At 34.1% G+C, this 23,772-nt stretch overlaps 2 protein-coding genes across 2 annotated transcripts; both read left to right on the forward strand.

Moving 5' to 3' along the window:
* Positions 1 to 940: 940 nt before the first annotated feature.
* LOC105795181 (probable WRKY transcription factor 47) lies at positions 941 to 4,198 on the forward strand. The gene is made up of 5 exons (XM_012624697.2): positions 941 to 1,273; positions 1,444 to 1,515; positions 1,609 to 1,761; positions 2,405 to 2,761; positions 2,841 to 4,198. The coding sequence occupies exons 1-5, from the start codon at positions 1,034 to 1,036 to the stop codon at positions 3,603 to 3,605; spliced, it is 1,587 nt and encodes a 528-aa protein (XP_012480151.1). The 5' UTR covers positions 941 to 1,033; the 3' UTR covers positions 3,606 to 4,198.
* A 12,448-nt stretch (positions 4,199 to 16,646) lies between these two features.
* LOC105795160 (uncharacterized) lies at positions 16,647 to 23,389 on the forward strand. The gene is made up of 6 exons (XM_012624667.2): positions 16,647 to 16,794; positions 17,076 to 17,168; positions 18,077 to 18,107; positions 22,699 to 22,725; positions 22,806 to 22,938; positions 23,045 to 23,389. Exons 1-6 carry the CDS (start codon positions 16,729 to 16,731, stop codon positions 23,097 to 23,099), a joined length of 405 nt encoding a protein of 134 aa, XP_012480121.1. The 5' UTR covers positions 16,647 to 16,728; the 3' UTR covers positions 23,100 to 23,389.
* Positions 23,390 to 23,772: the final 383 nt, after the last annotated feature.

Raw genomic sequence — 23,772 nt, forward strand, 5'->3', positions numbered from 1 at the left:
TGAAATTTAGCCCGTTTACTTTTAATTATACAAGAATAGTCATTTACTTATTTGATTCAAAAATTAAAATTTAATTAACAACATTATCTATTTTTGATAATTGGAGGTAGGAGTGAGGTTGTTAGGGATTGAACCCAAGCTCTCATGCCACTAGGTTAAGAGGTTGTTGGCGATTAACAACATTTTTAGTTAATTGATTTACATTAAATTTAAATATGTATTATCAATTTGAATAATAGAATGCTACATATTCAAACTTAATGGAAGATTATTAACAATGTTGTCTATTGGACTTTAATTTTTTAAATAAGAGAAATAGAAAGGACTAAATTCTTAAAAATTAAAATATAATGACTAAATTTTAAAAATTCAAAGGGTACAGGGTCTGGAGGCAGAATTAAACCTAATACATAATAAAAATGATTAATGGTGAAAATAAATTACGGGTAAAGAGAGACGACTAAGAAGGTAGCATAAGTGTGTGGTATTAGGTAATGTCGAGTAGCTAGACCTTTTTTTTATCCTTAAAATAACCACCGTCAGATTCAGAATCAGGCGTGGGTCAACTGCCTTGACCTCAACACGACGTCCCCCACTTGGCAACCGAGTGGCCTATCCATCTGTACCACAAGTAATAAAAGAGTAAAAATGATCAAATCCCCAATCCGTTAACTTTAACAGCGTTCCGTCTCCTCCCGTCCTTTTCTCCCCCACCGTTTCACTCCTCCCTCTGTGCTACCTCACCCAGGGAACGCCACGTCTCCCTCTGCATCAACTGTTACGTCATATCTCCCGCGAGAAAAACGGCTGGTCTTCGCTTACCCTTTCTCTCTAATATCTCCTTTAATAATTTTTCTTTCTGGGCCACCCCTTAAAGCCATTGCTCTTTTTGGGAATTATTATTACTCTTATATATAACTCTACTACTGTAATTACTCCTTTCTTGTTGAAAGCTTGAAAAAGCTATATAACTACTCCTCTCCCCCTTCTCTCTCTCTCTTTCTTCTTTTTTTTTTTTTCCTTTCTTTTAGTCATGGAGAAGCAGCACAGTCGAGAACTAACGTTCTTACACTCCGGTGACTCCCTCCGGCAGAATTCTGGTGTGGCCGATCGTACCCTTGACGATTCTAGGGATCATGTTGAGCCACACATCAAGGAGATGGATTTCTTTTCTTCTCAATATCAATCACATGATCATCATCATCATCATCATCATCAAGAGGGCAACACTAATAATAATGGATCATCTTCTTTTATTGATTCGAGTGTAAACGTAAGGTTTTGAATCATCATCCCAACTTATTTTATTTATTTAATTTCCCTTTCTTCTTTGTTTATGTTTTTCATTTAACCTATCCGGTGATATACATACGGTTCTGGTTGGAAGTATTATGGAAATTTGAGTTTACTTATCATTGACTTAATATATGCTACCTGCTTCAGATTGGATTAAATCTTCTCAGTTCAAGCCCCGGAGTTTCAAGGGCAACAAATGAAGAGAAACCCAAAGCTCAAGTAAGTTTGTTTGTTTACATGGAACTGTTTTCTGGTTTAATTTTCCTTTTGATTTTTGAGTTTAAACTCGTTAAGAAAACCTGGGGTTTTCAGGAGAGTGCTCTCAAAATGGAGTTAGAAAAGTTAAACGAAGAGAATCGGAGACTAAGAAGCATGTTGGATCAGATTACCAAAAACTACAATGAACTACAAGGTCAACTATTAATGGCGTTGCAAAAACAGGCCCACAGAAATCAACAAGACCAGGTACGATTTATCTTCAAACATGCCTTATTTGATTACATCATCATCACCGGTTTACTACCTGGGTAAAAATTAGAGCGGAGAGTTTTTGTTTCAATGTAAATATATTTCTTTTTTAATACATAAAAGAAATTGGTTAACGTGCTTCAATTGAATTGGAATGTGTGCTCCCTTGATCCCGTATAATCTTTTATTCAATATCTTATTCGTAATATATCTTTGCTAATCAAAGGTTTGTACTTTTATTATTATTATTATTATGATTATCACGCAAAGCCACATTGAAGTTCGGAAACCCTTCTATCTATCCTATCTATTTCAAAGTGAAAGCTTCATTAAATTCATAAACAAATGGATCCCCCAATATAAATGATTCAGCATGTGTGCCACCAGTTGTCCTAGTAAACGATATAGAGTCAAGACTACGATAGAATAGGCGGCGTTAGCTCAACCTTTTAGCCTCTTTTCCAAACCCCTCGTGTGCACTGTACTTGTTTACAAGATCCCATATGATAAAAGGCTTAATTTAACTTCTTAATTTTGTGAAAGATTAAATTTACATAATAAAAAAAATGTATGCTGCCGCTTGATATTATTGATGGAGGAAATTGGTTAAGGCTAATGAAAGAGTTTGGTTTCCAAGCAGAAGGATGCAGTAAATGGGATGGCGAGTACCATAATGTCAGTCCAACAATTCATGGACCCACGGCCTTCGGCCGCATTAGATGTCAACGAGCCTTCTGGGTCTGACGACAAGACGCAAGAGTTGTCAGCATCTCCCGAAAATACTATAGAAATTGTTTCAAAGGAATACGACCATCGAATGGTTCAAAATATGCCGGGAAAGCAGGTTTCTATTGAAGATGGTACTGATCAAACATCTCAGAGTTGGGGATCACTCAAGAGTCCGAAGATAGATCAGTCAAAGAATGAAGACCAAGTCTCTGAAGGTCCTTTTAGGAAGGCCAGGGTGTCGGTTAGAGCCAGATCAGAAGCTCCCTTGGTGAGTTGTATAATTTTGTTTCAGCTTTGTAATTGCAGGACTTAGGGTGGATCTAATTATATTTCTTGGTTTGGTTCAGATAAGCGATGGTTGTCAATGGAGGAAATATGGTCAAAAGATGGCAAAGGGTAACCCTTGTCCTCGAGCTTACTACCGTTGCACCATGGCTGTTGGCTGCCCAGTCCGTAAGCAGGTGCAAAGATGTGCCGACGATAAAAGCATTCTCATCACAACATACGAGGGAAACCACAATCATCCTCTCCCACCAGCAGCCACAGCTATGGCTAACACGACGTCAGCTGCGGCCGCCATGTTACTATCAGGTTCAACCAAAAGTAAGGATGGCCTACCAACCTCTGCCTACTACCCTTCCTTACCTTATGCATCATCAATGGCCACCCTCTCCGCCTCCGCCCCCTTTCCCACCATAACCCTTGACTTAACTCAGGGCCCAAATGCCGTTCAGTTGTTACGTCCCCCGCCTTCCGCTGCTTCATTCCCATTACCTTTGCACGGTTATCCGCAGCTTTTAGGGAACCCTATGTTCGGTCCTCCCAAGTTATCTACTGCATCACCGGCAATGCAGTTAGGGCAACGTCCAGCTTCCATGGTGGAAACAGTTACAGCAGCCATTGCTTCTGATCCGAATTTCACCGCAGCATTAGCAGCAGCCATTTCGACAATTATGGGGCCACCAAGAAACCAGGGAAACAGTAGTAATAACAATGATGAGAATAACAATTCCTCGAATGGGGTGGGTGCGCCTGCCCTTCCAGGATCACCACAGATTCAACAGTCATGCACCACATTCTCCTCAAAGGCATGCACAAACAAGCCAGGGTGATTAATTAAATTTTGGGTCTTGGCATGCATGCTCAGGGTTTTGGATAAATTTTCACTTGTTTTTGCATAAGCTTTTGCTAATGCTAGGTATATAAGTAGGCCGTTGGAGAGGAAGGAGCCCATGCATCTATCATTTATGATCATATTAAGTGGTAGTTCCAGACAATTCAATATGACGAGACCATGGTAGAATTAATATACAGAGCAAGGTTTGACGTGCGGGTTGAATCTTGTTACACCTCAGGGCTATATATAGAAGAAATTTCATAGAAGCTCTTTTGATGAACAACAGTCTATTTGATGGTTGGTGAGTGGTTCAATCGGCCTTGCACTAGTTTCAATCAATTCCCCATGTTTATAGCCTTAAGAAAGGGTTTCAGGATCTGATACTTAATCTAAAGATGGCTATATATATATATATCCTTTTTTTATACTGTGGAGAATATTATATATGTTACCACATGCAGTTTAAGCATAGTGAAAGGATAGAGTGGGGTGTAAGAATGAATTGGTGGACAAACAATTTTTTTTTTTGTGTTGGAGATGATTTTGTTTTTTCGTACATATAAATTAAATAAGTTATTAAGAGATTCACCAGTACTTTTGCAGGATTATATATGGCAAAGTAATATTAATTAGCTTTTCTATGTTTAATTAATATTTGTTTCAAACTAGAAGTTAGTTACAAATTGAGGCTGTCTTCGTCCTAATGTATACAATTTTTCTTTAATTTGCCAAACCTTTGCCTTATATTATTAAACTTTTAATAATAATCCTTCGCCTAAATCTCCACTTTAGATTCAGCCATACTTCATCTTAGTATATTATTAAAAATTAATTAACTGTTTATTTGTTTTGAGTTTAAATCTCATTATCATTAAATTTTTATTGATATATTATATAAAAGACAAAATTACTTTCAAAAAAATATAATTTAATTTGTATATAAGAAAATATTTTTGATATCACCATGATACTAACTTAGTAAAATGATTAAAATAATTGTATAAATATCATGATCACAATATATATGATATTGATTGAAAATAGAGGGTTAATATTTGATTGCTTTAAATATATTAATTCTTTTGAAATTTAAAATTAAGTGCTTATATTTTGTTGAGTTTTTTTATTTAAAATTTTAGTTTATTAAAAGCTAAAATAAAATTTAGCTCTAAATGTTTATGTTTTTATCAATTTGGTCCTTACTCTTTAAATGTGTATTAAAAATTAAAATTTTTGTTTCTTATTTTAATAGAAATCCTAAAATTTTTAAAAACTATTTAAAAAACCAAGAAGTATTATAATAAAAATATTTAAAATTGAAAATAAAATATGTAAAGGTAAACCTTTTCTATAATTGTCATGTCAACAGCTCTAACTGGTAAAATTGGACGCATGGACCAAACTTTTAAATAAAAAATATAGGTATTTAATGACACAAAATAAAAAAAAAATAGCAATGATATAATTTAAATTTGCTTTACCAACAGCTTAGTGAAGCAAGAATCCAAAATTGGTAACAACGTTTTAGATGATAAATCCAAAAACAAATTGAAGAGGTTGGGTTCACTAATTAAAAAAGAAAAAAGAAAAGGTTATTATAATTTGTATAGGAAAGGTTTTGGTCATGAAGAAGTATTGACCTTTACCCCTAAACCACCCAACTTTCACTCTCTCATCTCCCAGTTTTTGTTTTTGTTTTTGGCTTTATTTATCTACACTGAATGGAGTTCTCTGAAATATGAAAAGGGGCGTTCTTGAAGTAAATTGAAAGCGTGGGAATGGAATAAAGTCCAATCCTGTTGGCTATTATATGCTTTCATCTTTCAACTGTTCGATATTATTTCTGTCTGCTACGTACCAAAAATAAAAGATATTTTCAGTTGCGTCCCTTACTAAATAATTATGATGCAGACTGCAGCAGCTAAACAATAAGTAGGAACATTTAAGTTAACAACCAATTAGCATCAAGCCCTGTCTGCCTGTCTACGTTGTGAGCATTTTTCCACACGTTTTCATCAACTTGGCACTAAATTAAAGCTTACTTCCATGCTCGTCATTTGTGAGTGCAGATAAGGCTGGGTTCAATTAGCTTCCAGTTCCAACCACGTACGGTCCAGGTTCAATGAATTCAACACAGCTTCAACTGGGATGGAGGACAAAGTCTTTAAAATTTATGATGATATGAAAATTAACTCCTATTCCTCTTCATAAATTAAGCGTCATTTCTGAAAATTTCTAGTAATCTTCTGCAGTTTTTGACAGAGAAAGACTCTTGGTAGCTCCTGATCACTACAGCCAGATGCACACCAGTTTATAACATGATAAAATAACACTCTGTCTGCAAATTCAAGTCATACCCAAGAGCTGTAGTCTAAAAAGTCTTTGTATGTCAAATTCTTGTGCCCATACCCAAATCTTCATGTGAACCATCTCCTACATAAAATTTAAGTAATAAACACTAAAATTAGTAGCATCGTGTCCAAAAGTTTATAAAATAAAGCACATGAATATGTGGATTTAGCACACCATCAACGAGAGACCAAAGACTCGAGAAAAGAGCATCAGATATTCATATTATTTTTTTATATCAACCCAACACTGGTGCATGTTTGCTTAATCCCAAGTGTAACAGGGTGCAACTTTATTTTTGCTTCAGTTGGAGTTCCACTAGGAGAGTTCAAGACCCTTAACATTTGGAGCAGTCTTTACACACGACAACAGTAGTCTCTACATCAACCTTACGCTCAAACGTGTCTAACAAAGCAGCAGCTCCCAGCATCTTGCACTTGCCACCAATGCAAACTTCACCCTTCTTGGTTGATCCTCCTTCCATAATGCTTGCTGATACTTTTTTCACCATCCTTGAAGCCATTTGAATATTGAAGTACTGTCACATTCACTTCCAAATCAGATCCAATAGTGACTTAGCCAGTGATGCTTCCTCTGTCACCGTTGGCCTTCCATGTCTTGTGGTGGTCTCAAAGCATTACTTGTTGGAGTTTTCATGTCAACTACCTCCCCATATTCTCTGTCAGTCGACCTCAGAAGAGGAAGAGAAAGATGATGATTCTGATTTCTCCAAAATGGCTTTAACAAAACAACACAAGCACATATACTTACATATAAGTTTTATTCAATATTTATTTTAAATATTTGCGGCAATTGTTGTTATAAACCAAAGAGCAACTATGAACTAATTTTTCAGAAATAAACTCTATCAATCCAAAAAGGACGATGAAAGCAAGGGGAAATTAATTTCTTACTGAAATCATCGTCACATTAAGCCCAGTGCACCAATCAATCCAATCCTAGTATCATTTGCAACAGCCACTTGAGGAAGCAATGACAAGTCCTTGGACATTCTCTTAATAAACCTTAACTTCTTTAACTCTTCTAATCTCGTCACCTTTTTTCATTTCTCTCTTAGCTGCATCACATATTGGCGATGCATAATACTGGGGATACTAGATCAAGATATTCTAAGTGACAATGAGACGCTTAATTGTTCTCTTGACAACATGATCTAGTCGAGACCCCATTTTTATGATAAAATACTATCATCAAATTTCACTATCCATGGTTTGTAATTAATTTTATTGTAAAAGAAGTTTACTAGAGTGGCAATTAGACTTATTTCAATATTTAAAAGAAAAAGTTCTTACAAAGATTTCTTATGAAAGAACTTGACGTGTCACTTTTTATTAGGCAACTTAAGAGCTAAAAGGCAAACTTGTCACTTTTTTATCCATAAAAGTGATACTACAAATGAAAGAAAAAAAACAATAAAACTAAAATAAATTCATGAAAATTTCCGACTAACTTTTACACAAAATAAAAGTAAAAAAAAAAAACATACAATGACATAATGACTGAGTAGTATTGATTCAGTTTCTGAGGTTTGTTGGAAGATTGTTGTTTTTCAATCCTTCCAGGAAAGATTAAAATGAAATTTGTAAGTCTCCCGCGACAAATATTCCTAAGCCTAATTGAAACCAGGGAATCTCCAAGCTTGGAAAACCCGTTGCCAAAATCAACCATTATGGCCATCAACATTGAGACCGTCCTGCAAACAATGATCGAGGTTATTCATGGCGAATGAATTCGGTACACTATCAAGTCCTGTTTTGCTGAGAGAAATAAAGAACTTTACTAAAATAGGAAAGACTTTTGGCCCTTTCTTATCCAATCATATAAATATATATTACAAGTTAAAAGTGAAATAAATCATTCATTAAACTTTGATAAGTTACAGTTTAGTCACTAAATTTTATGAAAGTGACAAATTAGTCACACGAAAACGTAACAGACAGCTGACGTGGTCCGTTAGGCTGCCAAGTTGGACATGATCCCACCATCAAAATTTTCTTTTTTTTTAGTTGTTATTATTAATTTTCTAAACAAATACAACCAAAACTTCTTTTTTTTTTCTTTAATGTTCTCTTCTCCCTTCTTTGTACCTTCAATTTTTTTCCATTCTGAAGCAACCCAGACACAACAATCAAAAAACCCAAAAATCGACGTCGGACTGTCGCGCCGGCTTGCCAGCGGTGGTTGGAAAACTCCAAACTCTTATCTAGTCTCTTTTTGACGCTTTGAACATGAATCCAGAGTCTGATTCTCCAAAAATTTCCCCAAACTACTCGAATCTATGCTTGAACGTTTGAACTTCTCCTTGCCCGATCTCGAAATCCAACCATCGAATCAGTCTGATTCCAAGGTATGTTGTTTTTTGCGACCTCTTCTACATTCCTACCATTTAGATTTTTGATATGACGACCCAAGACCTTAAAACTAACCTTAATGTTCCTCTTATTTCTTTTATTTATTTATATTTTGTTTCTTCTTTCTTTGATTTTGTTTCCTTTTTCTCCGTTGCAGGCTTCCACTTGGTTTTCCTTTGGAGTTTTTTTTTTTCATTTTGTATTTTTTGTGTTGTTGTTGGTGTGAATTTTTTGGTTGCTAAGGGTGTGGTGAGGATGTGTTTATGGTGGCAATGGTAAATTGAGTGGTTGTGAGGGGGTTTGGATTTGACAGTGGTGGTGATGTATGGCGGTTGGTTAACTAGATAGTGGTGGTGATTAGTGTTGGGAGAGGTTGATGATGGTGTGGTTAAGAGAAGAACAAATTCAAAGTTTTTGAAGTTTTTTGAAAAAAAAAAGGAGTTGAAAGAGGTTGAAGCGGGAAGCGAAGTTAACAGGGATGAGACGATTGAAGCGGGAAGCGAACATGACCGATTTGTAGAGGTTAATAGAATGAGTTCTAAGATACCCATTGTGATCTTCCTTTCTTCTTTTTCTCTTCTTTTTCTAGCTGGTCATGTCTAACATGCTAGTTAACGGGCCATGTGACTTGTCCTGTTAGGCCTATAACGGAAAATGTTAGTGGATAATTGATTTATCACTTTTCGACAACGTTAGTGAATGTTTTGTTATTTTAATCAAAATTGAGTGGTTGTTGGTTTACATTACCCTAAAAATAAAATAAAATATACACAAACCCAAAACCTCATATTTAAAACATATATAATAAAGTAAAACTAGATCGGGCAAAAGAAATAAATTTAAGAATTTTCTCTAATGACTTTTTAATTTTCGGGCACTAAAATCGAAATGATACAATTTAATTTCTAGGTCGAAGTTTGATTGGTTAAAATTGATTAGAACACCAAATTGGAAAAATAAAATGAAAGAAAAATGAAAAATATAATTAAAATAAAAAGAGAAAAATATATCAATAAAGAAGAAGGAAGCATATGAAAGGGACCTGTAAATGAAAAAATAAATAAATAAAATTTGGAAGAGGAGCCTGTCTAAATGAATATGAAAAGAAAAAGAAGAAAATTTGCCTATTTTCTTTTCAAAACGAATGAGGAGGGGGATATTGCAATATAAACCCCTCAGTGCTTTAGACTTTTAATTAAAGTTGCTCTATCTTTTTTATTTTCTAACATAATCCTTAATTTCTTTTTTCATATTATTGTATTTCATTAAAACTTCATTCTTTTATTTTATGACTTTATTCCTCGTTACTTTTATAATGTTATAAGAAAAAGAGGTTTTTAGTTTTTTCTATCTGCCTCTTGGCACGTGTTGTTGGGTTTCTCTATTTGAAGTCTGTGTTTTTTGTGGTTTTGCTGCGGTTTGTTTTTATTCTTGGCTCATTAATTTGTTTATGGAAGATGAGATTGCAGGTCTCACTCTTTATAATGATGAGAATGACGTGTGGTCGGTTCCTCCTGGTGCTTCGAAACTTGCGGCCAAGTTTGATTTCAATTTGATGGGTTGTTTCTAATGGCTAGTGTTGTCTGTTTTAAGGAAATGCGATCCACCATGGCGAATTTATGGCACCCAATTGGGGGTATTTCTATTTCTAATTTGGGGGAGAAGCGTTTCCTCTTTTGGTTTTATGCAGAAGGGTTATTCAGGGCAACCCTTAGACCTTTAACAACCACTTACTGGTGTTTCATCGATTGGTAACGAGGGAGGACCTTTTTCAAGTCTTGCTGTGTTATGTTGATTTTTGGGTTCAAGTTCACGACCTTCATTTTGGGTTCTAGAATGACCATTTGGCCAGGCAAATTGGGAATTTTCTTGGAATATTTCTGGACTACTATTCCACTGCTCTTGGTTTTGGTTTGCAGCAGTGCTTGCGAATACGGGTTTTTGTGGATGTCCGGATTCCGTTTGAGCAAAAAAAGCGTCTTGCTTTGTCTCCCCACCACTTTGTCTATGCCTATTTTCAGTACAAATGACTGACAATTTTTTGCTTCTTCTGTGGAAAACTAGGTCGTTGTGAGAACTTTTGCCCCCTTCGGTTGACCCTTGCCACGAAAAAGGTTTCAATGGGATGGGACATGTCCTTAAGGGCAATGCCACACCGACTTCAGGCGCAGTGTAGTGTTTGGCTTCGTAATGTGCCTGTGGAGCGGGTACCGTGATCTGAGGGATTGTCGATTCCAACCAATGCTACTATATCACAACCGTCTACTTCGATTTTTGTGCAATTAGTCAGTACTAATTTGAGCCTCAATTTGGACGGGAATAGCCATACGGGGATCTAAATGATAGCTCCAACGCGGATGATAGATCTACCGTCATGGTTGACTTTTCCAAGTCTCTTAAGGATCATCCCATGACTATTGTAGGTGGGAAGAAGAGGGCACGGTTCACTTCTATAGTCTCTATTGTTTTTACGGGTTCAGATTCGACACAGGCTCTTCACATTTTTTATGCGGCTGGCTCTGTAGAGTAGAGCAGCAAACCCTACAATCGTGTCATAGGCCGTGTGAAAATTGGATTAAAGCTTGAAAGTTTTTTTATGGGACACACAGTCACAGAGTGATAAACGGCCTGACCACACGGCAGTATGACCCATTTGGCCTAGCACATGGCCGTGTATCCTCTTTAAAGCTAAGGATTTTATTTTATTTTTTGTTCCTTTCTACCCTAAACCCTACAATCGTTTTTTCATTCTAGGCCATCTACTCCCCACGACGCCGGACACCTCTTATCATCTTCTTCCAAACGTTGAAAGCCTTGTCACACCACCGCCCCTCTTTGCCAACTACCATCTCCTCCATCACATACACACACACGCCGCCGTCGTCCTCACTCTATCTCTCCCTCATTCACAAACCAACACTTTCCCCTCGCCATCTCTCCACGCTCATCACTATTCTTTTTCCCTCAATTTCCTTTATCTTCTCTTCGCCGGCCCAACCACCCATCTTCACCCATAACCATCCACATCCTCTCTACTTCCCCGACCACCATTTTCGTATACCCCTACTACTATTTGTCCTTATCCTTTTCTTTTTTGTTTTATTTATTTTTATTATCATATTTTATTATTATTATATTTGTTTTATTATATTATTATTCATATTGTTATTTCTATTTTTATTCTGCTAAGTTGGTTATTACAATAGTATTAGATTTTGTTTTGTTATTTTTTTTTGAATTATTTAAATCTTAGTTAGTGAGTCAGTTTTCATTATGCGGTAAATTGAACTTGATCTATTGTGTTTCATATTTTCCAATGTTCATTTGTTATATTAATTTGTATTGGTGCTCATATATCTAGTTGTCATCTGTCTTTCAGGTACATAATGTCGAACACACGAGATAAGAGTAAAATACTCGTTCAGTCCAAGAAACAAAAGGTTATTGGGACCTCATCTTTGTCCTCTCAAACTACAACCACTCGACACAGATACTTCACATTCAATCATCCACCTCATGAAGAGAAGTACCAATATCTGAAAGACAGATCATTGGGTTTGGATCGGTGTATTGACTGAACAACCCTTCAAACAATGGGTCTATCATCATAGGTTCATACTTTATTGGACACGACATTGTGGGAACGGTTCTTTGCGATCGTGGAGCTGATGTATATTGAGCTTACTTTAGAGTTTTGCTCTACATTTTTCCTACAGACCGTGATATTGTCTGGGGATGGACCTCGAGAAATCTCATTTCGTCTTGGGAGCGTAACTCGGTATTTGAAAATTACGGGATTAAGAGTCGCTCTCAGCATATATTCTGATGACTTCTTGGCTACGTTCGAGTTCTCCACCCTCCTACGGCACATCCATCGACCAACCCCTCTCTATTGGTTTGACATTTCTGAGTTTGCCACTTCATACAACCCAAACCAGTCCAAGGCTCGCTGCCTACCCCTAGCTCTGCGTTACATTCACGTCATTTTAGACCATACTCTGACTGGTCGGAAGGAGAAACGAGCGTTTTGGTAAACAGAATTAAGAAAATTCTATCTCCACACACTCCTATATATATACACCTTTAACACGATTTTCATCAGCCATCTCTACTATTCATCCTTAATTATTTTGTCTCCTACTTTGGAACTAGTCAGTTCCATCCTAATCGAACCAGGTTTGAAATCCAACTGATTGAAATTTGGCCACTAAAATTTTTGAATTCCCCGGTGAAGTCAGACAATTTGCTAAATCTTTCAATTTAGTCCTAACTTTCTTTAAATTTTGAGTCAATAAAGATACCCGAGTATTACACTAGTAGTCCCACATAACTCGAGCTATGGTTCCATCTATTCAAATAATGTTTTTTTTTCTTTCGAAAATCAGCCTAATTAAATAATATTATGATGATTATATGATAGAATTGATTTTACCTTGTTACGAGTGAGAAAGTATAAGGGTAGTTGGGTTAGGAACATAAAAATGGTAGCCGGGACCATGCCCATGATTACAGAAGGAGTACGCAACCACCAATTTTAATTTTTCGTGGTCGCGTCACCCGATACATCTTTCGATACGTCACCAACATGGCTAACCCCTAACTAAGTCGACTTGCTTCTTTCAAGTCGATAAGTTGTAGCAACCACCTTAAGTGTAAAAGTTTGTGCAACACCCCCATACTCGACTTGATCGTCGAGTTAAGGCATCAGGATGTCACATTCGTTGTAGAAGCAACTACTGGAAATTTCAGATCAATTTATCATATTATTTAATTAATGTAGATCATTAACTCATTTTAGTAATAATTGAATTTACAATAGAACTAATTATGAGTTAAAGGAGCTCATTAAAACATGATATTCAATTAAAGATAACAAAGTTTATAAAATTAACACAAATATTAAAATTTTATAAATAAGACCATTGAAGGACTTCCACTTGCAAAATTAGTTTACCTATTTTATGTATATTTCACATTTATTTCTAAATTGTGCCAATCAATTTAATTCTTCATAAAATTTTAACAAAGAATTCACATCAATTAACAATTATTCACTTATTATGTTATTAATTGTTTAAACATACTTATATGTATCAATCATTCCATCACCTACAACCATATTGAAATATTTCAAATTCATCTACTATATATATATATATATATATATTCATATATTGTTTTCCTCCTCCTCCTCTCCATTCCACATCCTTTATGTATATATTTGTTAGAATCTTTAGCTTTTAGTATATAACATGCTTATATGAAACATTATCTATAATTCCACTATTTACTTATGTGTTCATATCAAAGTTGTCCACTTGAGTCATAGTCACTAAATTATTTATATCTTGAGCTAAAGAATTCTAAATTAAGATCCGCTTGATTTTTTTGAAACTAGACTCAAATATCTTTTTACCATAAAAATTTTAGAATTTATGACTTAGCCAATAAGTACTGTAAATTCTTCAAATTTGTCCTTGTTCTGCTGTTTGACAGCTTCGACCTTCTCTTTACTAAAAATTAATTATCTCTTAGTACAGGGTTTGGATGATGTTTCAATTTGTTTCTCTTGAAAATATACTCATTAAAAATTTAAAAATATAAATTTAAACCCCTAATCTTTTTTTACAATTTTGATGATTTTTCAAAGTTAGAACAGGGAACCCAAAATCAATCGACCTTGTCTCACAAAAATTCATATATCTCATAATATGAAATTATTTTGCTTACATCATTTTTCTATGTAAAACTAGACTCAATATGATTTAATTTCATACTTTAATTAACCTCTAATTCAATTTCTACAATTTTGGTGAATTTTTAAAGTTAGACTACTCTTGTTGTACAAAAGCTGTTTTAGTGCAAAATGTTAATAACCAAGTTTATAACACCTCCTTTCCTTTCTCTACAATATTTCACATCATTTCCTCTTATTTCTCTTCACTAACATATTAAGAACATAAAACCTTATATAAGAAAACTCTACTTTAACATTAATTTTATGCTTTTTTTTAATAATATCAAACTTAAAAATATATTGAAATATTGATGTTCTTACCTTGTCCTACTGATTTCAAACTTTAACTTGATTTTCTCTCTCCTCCAACTTCCATTTTCTTGAATCCAAGGTGATTTTCTTGTTCTTCATAGTCTCCTTATCACTTTTCTCTCTTGGTGATTGTGAAAATTCCTTGAAATTATAGGTGAAAATGGTGGATTTTTGGTGGAAGGACCAAATTATAAAGACAACAAAGTTTTCTTCTTCTCTCCCCCTCACTCACGTTGGAAAGATGGAGGATCCTCTCCCTTTCTTTCTTTTTTTTTCATCTTTCTCTCCTTTTATACTAGCTATTTTAAATAAAATATTATTAAAATATCTCATTAAAATATTAATAAATTACTATTTATCTAATTAAATAATTATAAAATATCATCAAAATATCTCCAACATCATCATTGCCTTCTAGAGTTCTCTCTTTTTCTAATTGACCATTTTGCCCTTTATGATCTTTTAAAATTCCATCCTTGAATCATCACTGAATTTGGTAAAATTACGATTTAGTCCCTCATAATTCTTCACCTATTCAATTTGGTCCCTACATGTCAATTCCATATCATAGTAAATTGAATTATTTTCACTTTTGATCCTTCAACTTTCTTATTTTTTTACACTTTGATCCCCTAAATTTTGAATATTTACACTTGAGCCAAAAACTTTTCACATATTTACAATTTAGTCCTTACTTTAAATCAATATACTAAAACCTACTTCTTAATTATTATTATTTTTAATAATCCTCAATTTTGTCTTTTATCATCTTCATATCATTTTCTCATTTTATCGAGAAATCAATTATACATTATGTCATGATTCTTGATTTAACTCTCTTTTGATATCTTCCAACTTTCATTTTCTTTGATCTTATACCGTATTTCACTAAAACTTTATCTTATATTATTTACGACCAAGGGGGTTTTGAGGATGTTACAGTTTGAGATCTACCGGGCATTAGAACAACTCCAATTAACCTCAGGATGTGTGCTAAGGCGTATTGTTCTCTTTCAAGGGGACTTGAACTCTCGTGGAGATTTTGGAAATTTTCTTGCAACCATTTCATCTTTATCCGGCTACTAAAAAACTTGTTCGGCACCTTGCCTAATAGTTGCTAGCAAATGCTGCTCCAATCGCCAACGACAACTGATCTCGTAACGACTGGCCCATCTACTGATAAATTGAGTTGTAATTGAACGTCCTCGAGTGTGATTGTACACTCACCACATGGAAGATGAAATGTGCGTGTCTCGGGTCCTTATCCTTCCACCAACACATTGATAAGTATGGGGTCCAATTTACACCCCCGAGCATACGGGACACGTGCAAAAATCCCGCATCTTTTGACAATCATACGTGATGGCCTCAAATATAGATTGTGTATATATGTCTCCAAAATTCGATCTTCAACTTGATTATAAAAAAACAAAAAGAACAAATAAATTTTAATCTTTTTAGCAACTTAATAATAAACTTAAAATTAGAAATATTAGAAATATTGTCTTCCCATTTGCAATTGAAATGCGGAAACGTGGTTGTCATCGAAACGAATAAGAGTATTTGCCATTCCAAAATTGAATTAAAATGAATAAAAATCGAAAAACAAAATTAAATCAAGACGAACTTGAGAGAATTTTAATTAAAATTTTAAAACTAAATTCTTAAGAGAATTGAGATAATTGGATTTGAATGAAAAGATGAGGAAAGGATCCGAGTTTATATAGAAATAAAACTAGTTGTTTTTTTATGGCTGTTGGTGGAGGTTACCGTTAGGTGAAAAAACGTCCAGCTAGACGCGTTTTCTGCTGATTGTGCAGGAAAGCACGCCCAACTGGACCGTTTTCACTCACATTCTCTCTAAAATTGACCTATTCCGATAAGTATACCAGAAATCGGTCTAATCACTCAATTATTTTTTTTAAATCGATATTTTTACATAATTTAGCCTTTTACGTTCTTTTATTAAAACTTACAAATTTATTTATTTGCATAATACTTTTTTAATTGATTTCTTTTTATTATTTGATATACATTTATAATATAAATAATATCTATATTATTTTTCATTATAGATAAAATAATAGTTAATAATTTGACAAATAATTTTAAGATGTATTTTTTAAAATATATTTAACAATTTTTTAAAACATATAAATAATCTTACATGGGACGGGATAAAAAGTTTGTTTAAATAAAACACTTACGAATGCCGCGCTCGTGTAGATTTCGCTTTGCCACGCTTTATTAGTTACCTGTTGACACGCACTAGCATTAAGCCCACGCTTCACTTAATTAAAAAATTAAGTGCCCAGCAAAGAAAAGCTCAGCCCAATTAAATCACAGAAATGCAAGGTGATGAAGCGAGACTCCTGCTAGGCTTCCCCCCTAATTCTCGCCCTTCTCCTTCTCAGGTTTTTTCTTTCTTTTTCAAATTTCATTCAGTTTTTCATTTTTATTTTATTTTATTTTGCTCTTAACTTTGATTGTTTTAGGGGTTTTTTAAATCTCATTGTTTTTGGTTGTTGACTTGGATTGAAATTGATAAATCGAGTTGTTTTCCTTTTGGAGATTGTGGCCTTGATTGCTTTCTTCAAATCAGTTAGACTAACAAAATTTCTCGATTTTTTCTTCTTTGTTTATGAAGTTGTATATTTTATTAATTTCTTTTATGGTTTTTTATTTGGAATTTTAGATTAAAGCAGCTTATAGAAAGAAAGTATGGGAATCGCATCCTGACTTGTTTCCAGTTCACGAAAAGCATTCGGCGGAGTCTAAGTTTAAGTTGGTAAGCATCGATGTGCCTTTAAAACTTTCACCCGTTTTCTAATATATTCTTTGATTGGAATGCACATCTTCGTCGGGGCCAGGTTTGAATTGTTGTTATATGGGTACTGGCTTACTAGTGATGCGATCATTAGGGATCTGAAAAGGAACTGTTGAAGCGTGTTGAGACAAGCTTAAGCATTTTAGAGGTTGATTTGAACAAGCTAAGCATTTTTACAATGTTAGGGTTGAGAGATATTAGCTTAGAGCAGTTTTGTGACTGTTAGTAATTCCACTCTATCTAAAATATACTTGGGGAGTCTTTCTTGATTCTTTTTGCTATTTGAATTCTTTGGAGGGAGCTAGATTGCTTGGGGGTTTGTATCATGTTTTGGTTAAGTTCATGGTGCAAGCAGCGATTTAGAATAGTATGTTCTGGTGAGTAATCAGATCTGGCAGTACGTTTATATTCTTTCGTGAGTTTTTTGGATTTCTAACTGCTGAACATGTTAAGTCTAACCTTGGATTTGAGAGATAAACTGAAATTTACCTGGTAAAGACTAGGTTTAGTCTTAACAAACGGTAGTTTTTATTTGGAATAAGTTACCTAACCTTCACAGAAACTTATCATTCTAGACTGGCCTTTTGAGCCATATACTTTCTAAATTATGGTACGTTTTCTGGAGGTTGCCATTCTTGACAAGAGCCAACATACTGGAAAACAAGTAACCGATGCAGTATTAATATTAAGTTTTTCCAGTTAGTTTATTTCATTTATTGTACCTGAATATGAAATATTTCTTTCATCTGGGAGCACTGAATGCGATAATTGTGTGGATACCTTTAATCCTGTATTCTGCAGTTTAAAAATAGTTCCAACTGCATTTACGGTTGTGACAAATATAACCTAAAGATGTGCATTTTTTGCAGATTGCTGAAGCTTATACTTGTCTACAGTCTGGTAATTCTCCTGACTTCTTGAGAAAATATTGAGTTTTCCAAGAAATCATGGTTTGCAAACTCAATAGATAGTCTAACATGGGAAGAAATCTCTTGTTTAATGTTCTCCAAAGGTAGCACATTTTGTGGAGACATAATAGCTTGTTGTCTAAACTTAGAAGATAGGAGAGTATCTGTCCTTGCCTCTTTCTGCTGTCCCCTTGGCTAACAATATGACTTTGCATCACTGTTTTAGTTTGAGCTTATGTATTTTTAGCTTATTTTTAATTTAGTTTTTTAGAAGTCATAAAAAAAAAAGAAAAAAACATATAAAAAGAATGAATTTTTTTTTTAAATAATGTAGCTTGGTTTGAATTTTATTTAGATTAGGCTAGAATAAAAAAGTTGGGATAAATAAGCTAGAATCAAAATTCCAGGTTAACTTAATTTAGGATTCTAGGAATTTTGCAATAAATAGGTAGGTGAGTCTCGGTTACTTGGTACTTGGGACACATAGAAGACAAAGAGGTCAGAACTAGAATCACAACAAAAATAGAGTTTTTTTTTTTTTTTTGAGTTTTGGTTTTTGCTTAGTTTTTGAGAATATTTTGGTAACTTTAGGCTCCATTTGGTTACAAGGAATAGAGATCATTTTGTTTTCTTGGAAAATGAAAATATTAAAGAAAGCTTGTTTTGTTGAAAATGTTAAAATGATTATTAAAAATAAAAATAAAAGTAGTTGAAAATTAGAAAATAATAAAAGTTGTTTTCATTACTTTTACTAAAAATGCTTTGTAAAAGTCAAATTGAAATTGTTGAAAACAAGAATTTTAAATTTAAATGAGTTGATCCTAGATCAAACTCATAAATGTAAAAATATTTTTTGCTAATAGTTTTGAATATCAAATATATTACCCTGATTCAATGCTTTTATTTTATGTCTTATGTTTCTATTATTGGCAAAATAGGTACCAAATGTGTTTTTATTTGTTCATTATTGAGAACAAATTTTATTATTATTTATCAAATGTGTTCTTCAACTTTCAAAATATAGAAAATGAAAATTATCTTTTAAAAATGAAAATAGAAAACAAAAATCAGAAATATTTTCAGAAACTAAACAAAACATTAAAGTTTCCAACACCTGTGTGCGTTGGCCACTTGATTAGTAGTGAGAAATCCGGTGAGGAGAAGAAAATCAGTTACCTGTATTTTAGGTTGCAGAAACTTAAGGTTAGACCATCGGTAAAAATCATCACACTTCAGCCTTAAATTGTTAAAAGTCAGACGAGATTTCTAGGATTTTCATTCCAAGTCTTGACCAGCCCATAATATTTCAACAATGAAAATCACAAAATCAAGGTTTTGGTTCTCTAAACCTATAAAAACAAAAAGAGAACTACCACAATAAAAACACAGTCGAGTTCAAAGAGAAAGTAATGGAACCTAAAAAAAAACTACCACAATAAAACCACACTCAAGAGAAATTCAAAGAGCAAGTAATAGAAGTGCCAAAAACTAAAGACATTCTTACCCAACAAATCCAAGAAAACCTGGAAAATCTTGATGCTCCTTATGAAGTCCTTGAGAAAGCTTGTAGAAAAATGAGTTTGGAGAAGTTAAACTGAGAGAAAGGCTAGTTTTGAATGACTGGGCTGTGGTCAAATGTGTTAATGGAGGCGGAGGTTGGTGGGTAATTTATGTGTGAATTAATTTTGTCCAAACCGTTCAGGTGTTGTGATGCGAAAGGAATGGTGTCGTGACTCTGAATACATTCTTGGCAAAAAAATTATTTCGAGACCAATGCTTGCAACAGGTTTGCAAATTTCTAGGTGATAATGGTGGAAGAAGTGATTTAGAGGGCTGCCCTTCAACATTAATGGTCTATTTTTAATTAGATTTCTTTCAAAATTTTAATGAGCAAATCATTTTTTTTATTAAGCTATTTGAGTGTACACAGATCGGTGATTCCTTTGTTTTTTTTTATTTTAAGGGAATTCTCTCAAAAATTCTCAAGAATGGTGGAAGTGACTTAGAGATATTATTTTCAATGTTAAAGTTTAAATTATCTTTTGAATGCAATATGATAATTTTTCTAGTAAATAATAGTTTTGATCAAATTTAACTATTTTCATAAACATTAAATATTCCAACAAAGGAATCTCCTTGAGGAAAGAATGGTCTTTCTTGAATACTTGAGGTGAGGAAATATCTTTTAGCAGAACTTTTACAAAACAATGGAAGAGAGACCTAAAGGCTATTTTCAATAATTTTGAAATTAAAACAAGATTAAAAGATAAGACCATTTAGATAAACGACCAATTTAAGGTAAAACAAAACTAGGTACACTATCTTTTAGATAGGTGTTATGAAGTTGCTTGTTCTTCTTCCACATGCAATTGAATTCCTGAACCTAGTTCTGATAATGTAGACTAGAACTTATTCCTTTTAGGGTACTTTTGTTAAGCTTAAGATCACTTAAAGGGTAGATTCATCTAGGTGACTAATCACACCTAGATAAAGATATAATATACATATTTGCGGGGACTACTAGATATGATTTTAATCTAGCGTGCTATGTTCACGCTTAGCACGTTATGGCAACTTTGATTGGATCCTATTTGCATTGATGCCTTGTTGGATCTAGACTCACTTGTTACTTAAGTTTTGATAATTAGCTCAGGATTGATTTAAAGACTTGTGCAATGATTTGAGTAGTAAAAGTAAGAGAGCTGGATATCTGAGGGGTATGACGATTTGCTCTTTCTTCATTAGCTTCATGGTGGCAACAACATGGGATAAGTTGCTTAGAGCTGCAAAGAATTGCGATAAACGTGCTATGCTATACATGTTCGTGAATCAAATGTGAGCATACCTTGAGTGCCTTTCATCAGGTTCACAGCGAATGAAACAGCTGTTTGTCTCAGAAAATAAGCCTTGATGAGTTGGTTTCCTTTGACAGTTCCATGTTAGGAAGTGTATTAGATGATGACTGGCCTGTGGAGGCAGAGAAGCAAGCAATGCAAGAAGATGAGGTTCCATTCTTTCCCAGTTAAATTATTTTCATTAATCAAGTCTTAAGAAATATGTATTTTGATTTGAAAATTTTCCCATTTTTAATGCTATTCTTGAATTATTTTTCCAGATTTAGGAGATCACTTATAATGATGTTCAACAATTTTATGGATATGATATGGATGAACTCAACAGTGAAGAAAAAACACATAAAAAAAGGTCAATTAGCTGGTTTGATTGAAGCATTGGGTGTTATTGCTGCTACCATAGGTGTTACCACTGACGATGACAGTCTTGATTTTCTTGATGGTGGTTCGACGGATTAGTTAATCTTCTCTTTGTGGCTCATCAAACTTAGAGTAAGCCATGAAATACCTATTTCCAGGAAAAATATATAATTTGATGTTGTCAAAGACTTGCATTGTAATTTGTAGTGGCATATATAGTTATGAAGGTGGATCAAAATATGCTATTAGTCTCTGGATTATGTGTAAGTTGCGGGTTAAGTCTGTATTCTCATTTGGCTATTTTTAGTTTCTCTGCTTTTTGAATTTTGATGTTTCAGTCTTATCCCAAACTGTAGCCGATAAATTCGTTATGTTAAATTTTGTTATTTCCAAAGTTTTATGTGGCATCGGTTATCGGTTGAGTCAAAACTGAAATTTCAAAAGTCAAAAAGTATAAAATCTAAAAATGATCAAATTGGATAATGATAGTTAAATCCTTAGCTTACTCGTAGGACAGGAATAATTACTGAATTTGATTTAATGGACTTAAGTATTACCCTTTGAGTTGGGAATGAGATTTTAAAATTAGAGAAGTACATGGACTTTAACTAATTGAAGTATAGGGATTAAGTTTGTAGCTTTTGCCTAGTACAAGAACTAACAACAAAAATTGACCTATTAATATGTAACTAATATTATTTCAAAATTTACTTTTGATGCCAATTCTTTAGTAGTGAGCCCATTTGTCAGCGTCTTTCACTAGATTTGGTACTATCTAGCTTATACCTTGCTTCATTTTGTGTGCCCATTTTATGTCCCATCTTCTGTTAAAGGATTCGTTGAAGTACATGGATTTACTATATTACAAATTGTGATATCTTGATGATGGTTGGCACTTGGCTTCTCTTTTCTTCTCTTTGATTAGATTAGTCATTTGTTACTGTAAATCCCAATTCCCAGCAGATGGATTGGATCTAGTAGGTCAGTACACGTAACTGCATCTATTGCTACAATTGGTACCGTCACTGTCGAGCTTACATCCTAGTCTCTTCTTTGCATCCTCACTAAACCTTCTTTTTTAGTGTTTGATAAGTTGATTCTATCTACCTATTTTGTCTGCTTTATTAAATTGGTTTTATCGTGAATCCTAGGTTTCTACTCAATGGGATTGAATCTAAGGAGTATAGATCTACTGGCCAGAAACTGGTTAAGGATTAATCAATCCGATGTGGATCCCAATACTCTTGAACATAACTTAATAGAATTGAGTTTGCAAACCTGATTTTGGATCCTTCTATCTTCTTACTAGTTACATTAATAAGTACAGTTATTTTGACATGCTATTCAAGTTCATCTCAATGATTGTCACAGGTTCAGGAAGAGGAGGTTCGTACTCAGGTAGCTTCTTGTTCGAAAAGTATTGACAACTATATTTTATTTCTTTGGTTTGTGAGTTAGATATTGTGTTTCTTCTATAGCTACATATTCACATGTCGTCAGAACGGGAGTACCAAAGGCTCATGGGGGAAGAAGAAACCGTGGTTTGATTCAGATTCCTTTCCTTCTTATAGTTCTGGGAACTGTTGGACTTGGGGGATTAAATGCAACCAGGTAACCAACAGCTTGATGACGATAATTGGTTCTGTTTTCCTTTCTTTTTACTGAATATAACACGTTTTATTAGGGGTCTAAATAGTGAGTTTATTAATCTTCTCAGGGCTTATAGAAAGCAAAAAGAGGCATACCCTTCTCACAATCCATTCCTCCCCTGAGCAAGACATTATTCTGTTTTCTCATTTGGTATCGATATGGAAGATTCAATTTATGTTAGCCTTACGTATCAGATGTGTTCTAGCCGATAAGTATAAACGCGAATTGGGGTTATATAATCTTCAAAAAGAAAAAAGAGGTTATATATGATTCCTTTTGACCTCGATCGGTTTAAATAGAGATGCGAGTAAGTAATCATAGTGAGCTAATTTCATAATGTAAATTCTGCACTGTACGTTGTATTCATGTATTTGTACTTATATCTTCGGCACTAAGATCAATGTTGGTTAAATCGAATCGTCCGGTCGGTATACCAACTCAGAAACCATTGATTGAACTGGTTTTTTATGTTTTGTTTGGCCCAAACCTAAAGAAAACCGGTCAACCTTAAAAAAAAAAAAAACTTAAAAATGAGGGGAAAAAATAGAAGATTCTAAAATGAGGGGTTGTGGGACTGGAGAAAAAGAAAGCCATTGGCTAAAAAACGGCAGTGATGTGGTGGTGTTGCTCCACTCAGGCTGTTGCTGCATCTGCCATCTTGAAGCTCGCGCGAGTGTATATTGGGTAGATCTGACTATTGTCGAGTTTGGGTCGATGTCAACTATTAAGTATCTTTTTTAAGTTTGAAAAGTAGACTTAAAATTCTGCTTAAACCGGTTCAGATAAAAAGATACT

This window comes from Gossypium raimondii, chromosome 7, assembly GCF_025698545.1.
Source record: "Gossypium raimondii isolate GPD5lz chromosome 7, ASM2569854v1, whole genome shotgun sequence".
NCBI lineage: Eukaryota > Viridiplantae > Streptophyta > Magnoliopsida > Malvales > Malvaceae > Gossypium > Gossypium raimondii.

What these genes read in the sequence shown, in the direction of transcription:
- LOC105795160 (XM_012624667.2), top strand. Translation starts at nt 16,729, where the DNA reads ATGCAAGGTGATGAAGCGAGACTCCTGCTAGGCTTCCCCCCTAATTCT. An exon ending in CTCGCCCTTCTCCTTCTCAG is followed by an intron (nt 16,795 to 17,075) that starts GTTTTTTCTTTC and finishes TTGGAATTTTAG; the next exon opens with ATTAAAGCAGCTTATAGAAA. An exon ending in GGGGGATTAAATGCAACCAG is followed by an intron (nt 22,939 to 23,044) that starts GTAACCAACAGC and finishes TAATCTTCTCAG; the next exon opens with GGCTTATAGAAAGCAAAAAG.
- LOC105795181 (XM_012624697.2), top strand. Translation starts at nt 1,034, where the DNA reads ATGGAGAAGCAGCACAGTCGAGAACTAACGTTCTTACACTCCGGTGAC. An exon ending in TTATTGATTCGAGTGTAAAC is followed by an intron (nt 1,274 to 1,443) that starts GTAAGGTTTTGA and finishes TACCTGCTTCAG; the next exon opens with ATTGGATTAAATCTTCTCAG. An exon ending in AAGAGAAACCCAAAGCTCAA is followed by an intron (nt 1,516 to 1,608) that starts GTAAGTTTGTTT and finishes TGGGGTTTTCAG; the next exon opens with GAGAGTGCTCTCAAAATGGA.